The sequence below is a fragment of the Diabrotica undecimpunctata genome, chromosome 7 (genome assembly GCF_040954645.1).
Source record: "Diabrotica undecimpunctata isolate CICGRU chromosome 7, icDiaUnde3, whole genome shotgun sequence".
In the NCBI taxonomy this organism is placed as follows: domain Eukaryota; kingdom Metazoa; phylum Arthropoda; class Insecta; order Coleoptera; family Chrysomelidae; genus Diabrotica; species Diabrotica undecimpunctata.
In genome coordinates, this window is record NC_092809.1 from 38,643,652 (window position 1) to 38,657,540 (window position 13,889).

General features: G+C 30.1%; 1 protein-coding gene across 2 annotated transcripts in view; it reads left to right on the forward strand.

Annotated features, from left to right (window-relative positions):
• LOC140445211 (inner nuclear membrane protein Man1-like) overlaps window positions 1-13,889 on the forward strand; it is a 58,767-nt gene that overhangs the window by 9,314 nt on the left and 35,564 nt on the right. For both annotated transcript variants that reach the window (XM_072537105.1, XM_072537104.1), the window contains exons 6-10: window positions 2,444-2,624; window positions 2,928-3,100; window positions 7,117-7,337; window positions 7,481-7,624; window positions 10,530-10,893. In XM_072537105.1, the coding sequence (XP_072393206.1) occupies window positions 2,444-2,624; window positions 2,928-3,100; window positions 7,117-7,337; window positions 7,481-7,624; window positions 10,530-10,893 (1,083 nt within the window). The remainder of the gene's footprint in view (window positions 1-2,443; window positions 2,625-2,927; window positions 3,101-7,116; window positions 7,338-7,480; window positions 7,625-10,529; window positions 10,894-13,889) is intronic.

Sequence of the window (13,889 nt, forward strand, 5' to 3'; positions counted from 1 at the left end):
AATCACTGTCATCACTCATCACTGTGTTGTGTGGGTATTAATTATAATGGGATCTACTTCCAGTCATATCAAGTATTCTTTCTCTTTCATACCACTTTTTTTAGTTCCTTTTCACCATTCCTCTTCCATGCTTGAGGTATCATTGTTTGGAGGGCTTCAGACCATATACTGAAACAATCTTTTTCTGTATTGCCATCTCTACCAATATGTCTATTGTAATATTGTTTGGAAATGCCTTAAATCAGTTCAATAGGGTTAAAAATGCGTTGATAGGAAGGAAGATGTAACAGTTTGTGTCCATATTGCTCGGCTAAATAGTTTCATGAGGTAGCATATTTCTAAAAAAGAATGATTCTCATCTATATGTACAAAATTTGATATGATTATTTCATTTTATATTTTATTAGCCTGCATGTAAAACACTTACATGCAGCCTAATAAAATATAAAATGTTTGTATTTGAGCTTTATTCAAGCTTGAATTTGGCATTTTTTGTAGCAACATGTTATGATATGAAACATTGACCATAATAATTATAGAGGGTTGTCCAAGGAAACTGCTCTTCACACCAGTGTAGAAAGTTATTTTTATTCATTTTCCCATAGTAATTAGTTTTTGAAGAATATATCACTTGTGCCCCATCAGTATATCAATACTCACTACCAGTATTGATTATAATATATCTGTAAAAAAAAACTAAAGGTTTTATAAACTGAATAAACCCAGTACTAAGAATAATAATATATAATTAACGAATTGACTAATGTGACTAAATGTTTACCATCTGTTTTTGTGGTTCTGACACTTGTTTTGTTTTCATTTTACCATGAATGACATATTGTTCCATTTTGGAAGGTCCATGTTTTATCAAAGAAAACAAATTTATACAAAAATTCCTCTGCAATATAATTCCTTAAAATTTCTTCTCCTTGGAGAATCTTTTTTCATCTAAAACCCCATTCGTTTAATAACCTCCATAAAAATGTAAAGGAACCATTGAACATCTGCTTCTTGACCAAGTTGTCCCTAAATAATTTACATGTTTTTCTAGAAAGAAAACACTAATAAACATTTCTTATGAACAAACATTCTGTCTACATTTGCTAATTTGTCAAAGTTCTTACTTGTTTTGTACATGTAAATAACACCACGAATACCACTGACATTCAACTCTTCTGTATTAGTTTCACTCTTTTTGTAATTTTTAGGAGGTATTTTAAAAGTTTATTATCTTTAACAGCTTGAGAAATATTATTAACAGTAGATACACTGCAACATACTAAAATACATAAGATATTTATTCTAAATTCTTCAACTTACCTCTTTTAGAGCATTTAATAGTAAAAACGGCCCGCCATTATATTTCGTTTTTGTTCAAAATAATCTATTAAACAAGCAATCAGCTCTCTACAGACTATTCAGTTGTTTTTGGCGTAGCACAATCACAACACTCAACAATAATTAGTTTATAAAGCTATTAAGCTAAATTTAATATGAATTTATCATGGACGTATAAATTTATAAATACAATTCATAATTCAATAAAACATAAACAAAATTCTTACTCTAAAAACACGGCAACACAGTAAACAATTTTGTCAAACGCTGAACTGTCATTGAAATTTGAAGTATTCCCGTATCAGTGGTGTACGATTGTCTAATCTATTTAATTAAAATTATTATTTTGTGGAGTATTAAACTTAAATAGTTATTTCGTAAAATTTATATTATTATAATAGGCGTCTTTAGAGTGATGACCATCTTATTTTTTAATTTTTGACCTTTTTGTTGTATATTAAGATACCCAAATAGAAATTAGATCTGTATTATACCATTGATGTTTCTTGTAGGAAATTATCAACAATCTTTAATAAAGTATCATTCATTTTCTAATAAATCTATATATCTATGTATAATTTGTAAAAAAGCATATATAATTGTTGTAGTGTTTTAAAATGTACATTAGATAAAACTCTAAAATAATAAAAACAAAATTAGCGAGTGATAAATTTAGATTTTTCTATAAATCAGTAAATTTTATATAAATAATAATTTTTATGATCAAGATTTCAGTGTATCAATGGTTTTTTTGATTAGATAATTAGATGTTTTTTGATTTGGTTTATAATTTTTTAGAAGAATATTTCAAAATTATATTACAATAGATGAAAAGTTCATCAAAATTTATCAATTATGTCAAATTTCTTTATTAAAAATCATTTTGAACAATGTTGGACATATTTTTCTCACTTCGTGATTCTTCTTCAAAGATCCTAAGACAATTATATACAATTCTAAATAGCAGATTACACTATTCAAGGTGTTAATTGTGATTTTTTGTTAAAATATTATTTTGATCCAAAATTAAAAACAAAAATGTGGTTTCACTTGGTCATAAACGTAAGTAACTTCACTTTTTTAGATTTAATTTTTATATTTGCAGGTTATGATAAACCAACTTACACTACATCGGAAGATAAAGAAGAAACTCCATTCTTGAGTAACTTTACAAAGAAACTATCAACTTTATCATCCCCGCAGAAGAATGACTATGATTACAAAAATGACATCATTAAAGAACATGATGCCAATGGATCCGCATCTGTTAGAACCCAGTTGAATAGGTAAGTGTTACATATCTTAGTAAATATTACAAAAAAAATGTTTCTAGATAAAAGTAGTTGGAACTGAATTGCTGTTCACAAAATTTACGTAATACTTCACTATAGAAGCTTATACATTGCAGTGATTTTTTTCGATAGTAATTTTAACTTTTCTGTATCTAAATTTAATGGATCATTATCTTATACTATTTTGGGATTTTATGTCTGATTTGTATTTAGGACTTTAACTTCTTATTTGTATGTTTTGTAGTTAAATAACACTTTAGTATTTTAAATTACTAATATGAATCTTGTTTGTTTCAGCTACAGAACAACTAGGGGCAGGGACACAGCCTACGATTACCGTCTCAACAAAAACAACATTCTGCAAAACAATTTTATGTCATTTGGCGTACTTGCCCTAGTAGCATTATTTTTTATAGTCTTAGCCATCATGTACATGGGCATGAAACCAGACACTTCTGTCATTTCTTCTGGTAAGAGCAACCCTTATGTTCCAAAATCTTAAAACCGAATCTCTCTACCTATTTTATGTTACACATTAAGGATATTGAACAAGAAAAATAATATTGCATTTTTGACACGCTTCTGGTTGTTTTTGTTACAAACAGGTGCTTTATTTTAAACAGACTGCATTAAAAGATGTCTTTAATTTTAGTATTTTGTGAGAAATTACTTTTAAAGTTAAAATTTCTATTGCATGGGTATGAGTAGATAAATTACGTTTGTGTCACTATAGACATAGGGAAATCAGTGTCTTAGAGTGAAGTACCTTTTAGGTAAGTAAGAGTAAGAACGATATATGTTGACGTCACGAGCCTCGCCTCAATATGGCCGCCGGCCGTATTTACAAATTATTTTTGAGGTTCAACTATTATCCACTAGTCGGCGCCAGTAATTCGCCATTATGACTTAAAATATCTGAAAACGTATTCGTTGTTCCATTCCCTGTTTTAGTCTTTAATGGATGAGTCCGCACAAAATTTAAAAAACAATCGATTACTTGACATTTGAGATAAAACGTGTTTTGAAAATGAGGCATTTTACGTAACTTATATCATTAAATTTCTTAGTATCGTTATGTCTTTGAATGAGTACAGACATACAAGTTGCAGAGTTTCAGGATTTTAATTTATCTCGCTTTCACTAATATGCGAGTTCTCTAATTGTTTGTATAAATGTTATATAATACGTTATATAAAAATGTCTTACTTTCTGTCATAACTAAGGCATTTTATGTCAAATGTTACGTAATTGATTGTTTGTCAAAGTTCGTCTGGGCCCATCTATTAAGGACTAAAACATGGGAGGAAATAACAAAGAAGTTTGCAGATATTTTAAGTCATAATGGCGAATTACTAGCGAGCCTTGTGAATTTAGCATATATCGTTTTCACTATTGCTTACCTAAAACGTACTTCTCTCTCTAACACATCGATTTCCCTATTCTGATAGTCGTACAAACGTAGCTAATCTACTGGTATGGTCTACTTTTTAAAAAATACTTTCAAAAACTTTCTACACTGTTGCTTTTTGTATTATTTGAATAGATTTAAAAATAATTGTCACAATGGAAAACACAGTTGTTAATATGTATGCTAAACACGAAAATCTTACATCAAATTTAAGGTGATGTACTAGAAGTTAAAGAAATATCAGTCAACTTGGACAGTTTCATCCTCATGTACACTAACGGGATATCTTCTTAACTTAATATACAGGAGGTGTGGCTATATTGAACATTGTTGATCATTTTGCCCTACCTAAATTTGTTTACAGCAGCTTGTAGTCTCTATACACGACTAGTATTAATAAAAAACATATTATTTAAAGTTATGTTAAAGTTCTGTCTCAGATATAGCAGTAACTTCTTTGTACTGACTTAGTAGTAAAGACTAATAAAAAACACAGTGTAAAGTTTATGAAATTGATCAAGTATTTTTAAATGAGGACAATGCTAATGTACAAGTAGTTTGTTTAAAATAATTGGACACGTGTTAGTGTTAAGTTTGCTTCGCAAACAATCCATTTAAGAGTCTAAAATATATAATCTGTTACGCGAATATACTATTTTTAATTTTTTTTATAAAAATCTTCATGTTAGCTGGTTAAGGTTAAAGGTACTTGGTCCATTTATGTTATAAGTTATTGAAACTAATGTGGTGTTTTTTTTTTAATAAATTGTACGATTTTAATAAACAATAAATATTTTGCTCTTTTCAAATTTGTTTTTCTTTTGTGTTGATTCCTTCTTACCCCTCCATGGTGTTAACGCTGACAGACCAAAATATTTATTGCTTGTTAAATATTATGTGCAAAAACTTGGACTGAGAAAGGCTTTAGAGGAAAATCAATAAATTGTGTAGATTGTGTACATATGTCGAGCAGAAAATCCTTTAATGACCAAAGTCAGTGTGTCACATTTTGTCCTTTAGCTTCTTGAAAAGTGAGTAAATGTGAAGAAAATTGTTTAAAACTAGAAGAACTTCAATGCAATGATACACAATACAAACTTTCATGATTTATGGCATGTAGTTTTCCAGTCAGTCAATTTTTTTTGCACAGATTATTTAAATTCACCCATTCACTTATTTTGTCATAAGTTTTGTAACCGCAACTTTTTTCTATGGCGTTTGATTGTTACATGACTTTAAAGTTAAACAAACTTCTTGCCCGACTATGTTTTATATGACGTCTCAGTCAGTTTCCGTGACCTTAAAATTTTCCTGTCTGGTTGTTTTTTCATTGTATAGTTTATCTATTGTAATTAAGTCAAATTTATCCAGAAGTCGTAAATTTGACTTAATTATAATAGATAAACTGTGTAATGAAGAAACAACCAGACAAGAAAATTAAAGGTTGAATCGCGCCAATTTTCTCTTTAAAATTCATTTGTAAAACTGCATCCTGGACTTGAACTTTTGTTTAGACACTTGGGGTGCGTCTATCTTGAATGATTCCTGCCTCAAATATCAAACATTATTGGCAAATTCTTAGAATTCTTATTAATTTGGGCATAACTCGGAATGCTACTTAAGAAAACCATTTGTCGCTATTGAAAATCTCTATTGATAATACTTATTTTCTTCTACTGCTTTTCGTTATGACCTTTTGTCTTCAGGTGTGCTGTCAGGCTTTAATAATATTAATTATTTAATCTGACAATGGCCACCATAAAAACATTTATTTTCAGTTCTATCACATGATACGTTAAGTTCGAGTTTGTTCTTAAACACCCTTCAACTCCGCCTAAGAGTTTTATTATGGCTTTTATCACATACGACATTAATTCCATTGATTAAGGGATATCAACTGCTTCTAACGTGTTTATAACCATAAACTGCTCTTATATTGTAACGCTCACGGAAGTAACTTGTTGGAAGAAATAAAATATATCTCTCGGAGGAATGGTGCAGAAGAGAAAATGTCAAACTTACTGAATTCTGGAGTTAATTTGGTCTGCATTGTGCTTTTGGTTTCTTCTGAAGTGAAAAAACTAAATCCTGCTCATAAAACTTGTCAAGTCTTGTTTGGTAAAACTTTAAGGCACTTGGGATGCATCTCTATCTTGAATGATTCCTTTTTAAAGAATATAATGAGAATTTTTAGGACTTATATGGATGTAATGTCGACTTCGATATTGTTATATCATGGCTTATATCTCCAGTAACTAATTCAGTGGAATAGACCTCTCTGTGGGGAGTTATTTCAAAACCGGATCCTGTTTTTTAGCCTCAATTTCGTAATTTTACGGATTAAGACAGCTCAAGTGATTATATCGATAATTGCTCATGTTTTGCTGACAAAGAGGAAAAATTTGTCGAAAAATTTCAAAAGAATTTGTTAAAAGGATCCTGGTATATTCATACTTTTGTTAAAAACACTCGTGGTTTGTCTCTTTCTCGGAGGACTCCCGTGTGGTTCTTTTTTAAAGAAACTTAATGGAACTTATAGTTATGATATCTGGAAATAGCTATTATGGTTATTGCAAAACAAACGCCAAAAAACTTGTTTTTAATTTCTGTTTTTCTCAAATACCAATCATTAACAAATTATTTTGCTTCTTGTTAAATTTGACAGCACTGCAAATATTACTATGTTAACCATATGGTCTATAAAACATTTTTTTTTTTCTTCTGCGATTTCTATGGTACCTTCAGGCACACAGCAGAGAGAGTTTTTGAAGAAATCTTTACAGTTAAATAACATAAACCAAAAGAAAAAAAAATAGACCACTGAAGTTGTTCCCAGGACGCAAAACAAGTGGAATTAGGAACTAAGAGTTTGAAATAAATTTGCACCCATCACTATAGCTTTATCCTATTTTTTCTAATACTATTGCGAAGATATAATTTTTTGCCTAAAATTTGCCTGTACTTGTATACCAGTGTGTGTCCTCGGTTTTTTTGTCAATCTAGTTGTAGTTCTCCAGACAGTTTTATACAGAATAGTAAAAATGGAATTCCCATATACACATACTCAATAATTTTTAGATTTTACTTTGCCACCGTGCGTTGAAGATGACCCAAACTCAAAAAAATGGGTAAATTGCATATCTAAAAGAGACGCCAATAACGCGATGCATCTGTTGGAAGTTCTAAAACCAGAACTGCAGAGAAGAGCCGAGATCCATTTTTGCACCGATTCCAAAGTGTTTCCCCAAATGACTGAATTCGAAATTGAAGATTTTTGTGTATCCAATTTTGAGGTAAAGGTAAGTGTATCACACTAACATAAATTTAACTTCATCATTTTGAAAGAGTATATTTCAGTATACTGTGATATATTTTAGAGAAATTTTAGTGTACTTTTGAAAGTACTGTTGTTCTTCTCTCTAAGCTAATTGATATTTTACAGAACACTACCCAGGTATACAATGATTTGCGCAATTTGATGTTACTGTGCTTTCACAATGCACATTGGGGCATAAATATCGCACAGACTGATGATAAGGTCAGGTCCAGTAGAGCTGTTACTGAAAAAGATTTACCCAAAGATATGGTAAGTACAAATACTACATTTATAAAATTTCAAATACATAGTTCCTACTTTTCCTCGTCTAAAATAATGATACAATAAGTGTAAGGTAAGAATAAGAGATTATTATTTCAGTCTAATTTACTTTTGAAAACGATTATTTATAAATGTTTTCTTATTATGATTTTTAAAGTAATTACTATTTAAATGGGTGAAACGTCAATAAACTTACTTTAACCTTTAATTGTGGCTTATTCCCATTTAAATAGTAATTACTTTAACATGCCACAAGAAAATAGCTTCAGAACAATATTATGATTTTTGTTGAAATGTTTTTCAAAATATACCAGAAAATAACATTTCAAAAGATCTGTTCAGAGTTTATTATAGTAACCTAACCTTTAAAAAATGTCACAGGTTATTCTAGGTTAGAATAGAAAGGCTGTCATTAACTCATTAGAGTCTCTTTTGTACAGATAGATATTCGAATAGGTGAGTCGTCGAATCGTCGAATAAAGGTGCCTTATTAAATGTTGAGTATTTGAGTATACTAGAAATTCGTAAGTCCGTGTCAGACGGTCAAATATTTGAACCAATTAGTTAAAGCAAACTGACGTAATGACGTCATAATTACGGTTTGTTCAAATTGACGTAAATCAATAAAATTAATTGTCTTGTTTGCATATTTATTAGTTGCTTGTTTTTTTATTTACGATTCAATTTGTTCTTATCCACAATGAAAATAAAAAGGATTTTTTATAATAATGTTGACATTATATAAACAGCTACTTTCTCAATATAAATCAATTATGTAGAAACTTGTTCAAGTCTCGAAGATATTTTAAACTTTTATTTTTATTTTATAATAAAATAAGAAGACAAATACATTAAATTTAGAGATTACATTACATCCAAAAAGAATGCATTAAATTATTGACTTGAATACATAATGTTACCTGTTTAACATTAAAATATCGGGAAATATTTAATCACCTGTCAAATTAAGGTCGGACATTGTAGCTAATAATATGACGTCAGTACCGTCAGCGTTGTCTATCAGTTACATGTAAAAATAATATATTAACAGACTCCATCCTTAGTATATTATATCGATGATCACTTTATGTCTAACTGCTGATTGTCATTTGTCTTAAATATTTTTCGACCAATCAAAATTAAAGTTCGATCAAACTAACTGTAAAAAATAGAAGATACTCTATTTTTAGAGGATTTGATCAAATTCAGGTCAAACTAGTTTGATCAAATATTTGACCGTCTGACACGGACTTATGACAACAAATATGCAATTTTCGACAAAAACATATATTTTGAATGTTTTATTGTACAGACTCTTCCTAGTATTACAACTGTTAAATTGTTATAGACTCAACCAAACTTATATGGAATCACCATGCATTTCAAAACAATATTTATTTCTTTTGAAAGAACTTGTTATTGTTTCGAAGAATAAAGGTTTTTATTAAAAATTAAGAGGCCGATAAAACAATCAGATGACACAGCCCGGTGGGTGACTATTTGCTTTACTTGTAAATTAAAAGAAAATAAATAAACATACTTTTGCGATCAAAAAGGAAAATATGCCTTATATGGGGTTAACGCATGTGCAAAGGGGAAATATTATTAGTCTTGTGGAGCAAGGAAGGTTTCAGACGTACATAGCGGCAGTGGTAGGTGTAATACAGGGCGTTGTGTCAAAAAGGTATGCTAGGTATCAGGAATTGGTAACGTTTAAGAATAGACTATGACAATTTCGCCAAAAAGTAAGAATGGCTCTCCACGATCGCTTCATTGTCCAAGGGGCTAGAAGAGACCCAACAATTTCTCACCCACTGCTCCAAAGGCAACTTTTGAAAACTACAGGTGTAATTATTTCAGTTTAAACGATAAGAGAAAAACTTTGTACCCAAGAACTATACAGCAGTAGACAATTACGGGTTCTCGAGTTATCCAGGCAGATTAAGGTCTAATTGTTGTATTCAACACCAAAACTGCAAACCAGGATTTGTTAAAATTTAGATGACCGACGAATTCGTGTACTTAGGGCAAGGAAGACAAGCAAAAACGGAAATTGACAGATCTGTTCACAATCCACTTAAACAACTCGTAGGTAGGTTGATTTGGTTCTAGAACATATATTTAGGCTCTGGAGAGGTGCAATGGGAGAAAACTTAATTTTAATGAATAATAATGTGCCTTATATGGGCACCATTACATACCAGCAGAGTGACTACAGAGTTCCTTGAAGCAGAAAATATTACTGTTATGGAGTGGCCTGCTTGCTTACCCGACCTTAAATCTATACAGCAGTTGTGGGACGTGCTTAAAAGAAGAATTAGAGCTCACCAGAATAATTTACAACACACTGCACAACTGGTACAAGCTGCTCTTGAAGAATGGAACAACCTACCACAACAAAATATTGACAATTTATTTAGGAGCATGCCTACGCGACTTAAAGCTTATGTAAAGGCTAGGGGTGGTTACACTGACTACTAAAAAAAAACAATTTAATTGGTCATTTTACATTGAAATTTTTTATGTTATTGACTTTAAACAAGTGGTTTCAATTCATTATTTCAAGAGTTTACCGTTTTCTATAATTTTTATGTATTGGTAATTGAATTGCTTTAAAATAAATATTCTTTGAATTCGTATGTTGGTTTTTTTTTTTTAAATTAGATTGAAATATTAAGAAATATCAGGTGATTCCATATAAATTTGGTTGTGCGTAAAAATAATTGCAAAAACCAGATTATTGATGTACTACTTGAACTGTATAGACTTTCATAGGAAAGTAAGTAATTTCGTTTAGTAATTTAAAGAGAAACTGATGAAAGCGAAGAATAATGACTAATTTTTATGTAAATATTAATGTATATCAATTATAACCAACTAATATGTATTTCAGGAAGAAGTGTTCTTATATTCTGACGTAAAATTGACAAGTTTGGTTGTCTTGAAGCCTGACTTACCTTTAAAGTGTTCTTTCGTTAACAGTTTATCGTCGTGGAAGGCTCTCATCTACAGCAGTTTTAGTTTAATATTCCAAAGTAGCTTATTTATCATAGTCGTTTTTGGATTGTTGTACACGCTGAACATAGCCTACAAATATTACAAACATCATGCCCAACAGGAGAAGGACGAACTTGGATTTATGGTCGAGAGAATTATTGATATTTTGCAATCTAAAGCAAGTGAAGATTCAAATATGGACGACTTTGTGGTGATCAACCACGCTAGAGATATGATTTTACCAGTTGGAGATAGAAAAAGTAAGTATTTTCTACTACATTTTTATATTACCAATTGAAATTATTTAAATTGACATGTACGTAAAAAACTTTAAATGAAAAAAAAACGTTAAAAACAGTAGTGAGAATCAGAAAAATCTGTAACGTTAACCTGAATCAAATTTGTAAAAAAACTTATCTCAACAACGTAAAAAACAATGAGAACCATACAGATGTATAACTTTAATGCAAAGAATGAAGAAAATTATGGAAGCATGTAGACTAAACACAAAAAATGTAAATATGATAAACGTGTAACTTAACACGTTAACTGCCACAAGAAGCTAGTGTGCATCTCATGCTTCAGTGTTTTAGGAAACAATATATTCGGTAGGTTGAAACTAAGTTTTATTTATACAGTGATGAGTGCGTTAGGAACCGGCAAAATAAAGCAAAAGGTAGAAAGCATAATACGTTGTGAAATAAAAATAGGTGAAACTAGTAGAGGTGGAAAATTATCGATTCTTCTTCTTAGAGTGCAGTCTCCCTACGGAGGTTGGCAATAATATGTACTTTAATACAAATTTTATACCCTTAGAAACCACCACTTGTGACGTAAATACCGTTAAAAACATATTTTTTTACGATGTAAAATGCTTATTATTAAAATCAATAACAATTCATTCATCGCTTGTGAAATGATGTTTCATTGGTTTTAAGTTTTTAACCCCTAGAAAGCATACTTTTATACAAAAAATATTTAAAAAGCCTATTTATAGTTTAAAATGTTTTAATTTTCCATTTAGATAACTAAAAATTTATTCCTCGCTTATAAAGCGATATTTCTTTAGTTTAAACTCTTCAACCCATAAAAATCACCCCTAAAGACGACTACAACGTTAAAAATAGATTTGTACTAATTGAAATTCTAAATTTATTTAAATCAATAAAAATATATTCCTTGCTTATAAAATATTTTTTCTTGGGTTGCAACTTTTTTAACCCTTAGAATCTACCCCCTATGTTAATAACAGTACGTATTTTTATCTACAAAACTATTATGCATACTTAAGATATGTGACAGCTCCTAAATACGTATATTTTTCACGCTCAAAAATTATCTTCCAAAAATATCATTGATTTTTCTTAATAAGTTAGTTACTTTTCAAGCTTTGATATGTATAGTCATTTGAAAACAAATTCCAAGAGCTACAAGGCTAGGTTCATTAGAAAGCCAAACTACCCTTCAATTTTAAAAAATTAAGGTTTGAAGCACTTGAAACAGGGGGTGTTCACACCAAGACATTTTAATCGGGATAAAGTCAAAACCATATATGAAGACCGATAAGTAATTAAGCGATGATCAGTGGGGCTCAAACAGTGTCTTTAAAATTTAATAATTCCAATCAGTTGAAAAGTAAATGATTTAATTTTCTATATTTTATGTTCAGTAAAAATGTTGGATTTTGTTCTATTAAAGGCAAATGAAATTAATATAATCATCATCATCATCATTGGTGCTACAGCCCTATGAAAGAGCCTCGACCTTCCCAAGTCTATTACGCCAGTCAGTTATATCCATTGCCAACTGTTGCCAGTTTGCTGCGCCTATTTGTCTACCATCCTCATCTACATATTGTTCTGAAGCTATTTTCTTGTGGCATTTTAAATTAATTTATATTTAAATGGGAATAAGCCACAATTAAAGGTTAAAATACGTTTATTGATGTTTCAATTTCCACTTCGGAAATCGTTCTCAAAATACAAACATTAGTAAATTAAACAAATTTTGTTTTTTGTTACTTAGTGAAAAATTCTTCTAATAATTTAATTTTATCTGACTCATCTATATTGACAATTCAGACATACCTTATACATTTTAAAGTAGAAGACTTTAAAATGATATTGCCAATATTGTTGAGTTGCGTTCCTGAGACGACTTTACTTATAAGATAGTTCATTCGATTACATGAAATCAACTTTAACTTGAGAATATCCGTCAGAAAAGATCATAACATGTAGTTCGTCTTTAAAAAGACAAATACATGCCATGATGACAGTAAAATTCTCCTGTTAGTGATTCCATAGTAAATTATGAGGGAAAAAACCAAGGAAAAAAACCTCATAATACTATCCCGACATGGTAAGTATTTGATCGTGCATTTAGTTTACCTTCAATAATTCAAAATGGTAAAAAGAGAAAAATCAAAGAAGCGGCTCTAATTATGCTAAATGAGACCAATTGTGTCGCGAATTCCTCGGCAGAATTTAGTAGGATCTGGTTACCCATATTGAAAGAGGAAGTTATTAAAAGGAAAATACCAGTATTGGTAAGTCAGTAACATATAGAGAATACATCATTTATGTTTTTTAAATAACAAACATATAAAATCGGAATTTGGTGTTTATTGAAGGTAAACTAAATGCACGATCAAATACTTACCATGTCGGGATAGTATTATGAGGTTTTTTTCCTGGTTTTTTCCCTCATAATTTACTATGGAATCACTAACAGGAGAATTTTACTGTCATCATGACATGTATTTGTCTTTTTAAAGACGAATTACATGTTATGATCTTTTCTGACGGATATTCTCAAGTTAAAGTTGATTTCATGTAATCGAATGAACTATCTTATAAGTAAAGTCGTCCCAGGAACGCAACTCAACAATATTGGCAATATCATTTTAAAGTCTTCTACTTTAAAATGTATAAGGTATGTCTGAATTGTCAATATAGATGAGTCAGATAAAATTAAATTATTAGAAGAATTTTTCACTAAGTAACAAAAAACAAAATTTGTTTAATTTACTAATGTTTGTATTTTGAGAACGATTTCCGAAGTGGAAATTGAAACGTCAATAAACGTATTTTAACCTTTAATTGTGTCTTATTCCCATTTAAATATAAATTAATCCTCATCTACACCATCCCTCCATCTGAGTTTTGGCCTACCCCTACTTCTACTTCCCACAGGCTGCGACATAAGGAAATTAATATAATATTTATATATAATTTATTATACTTAGTTTGGAGAA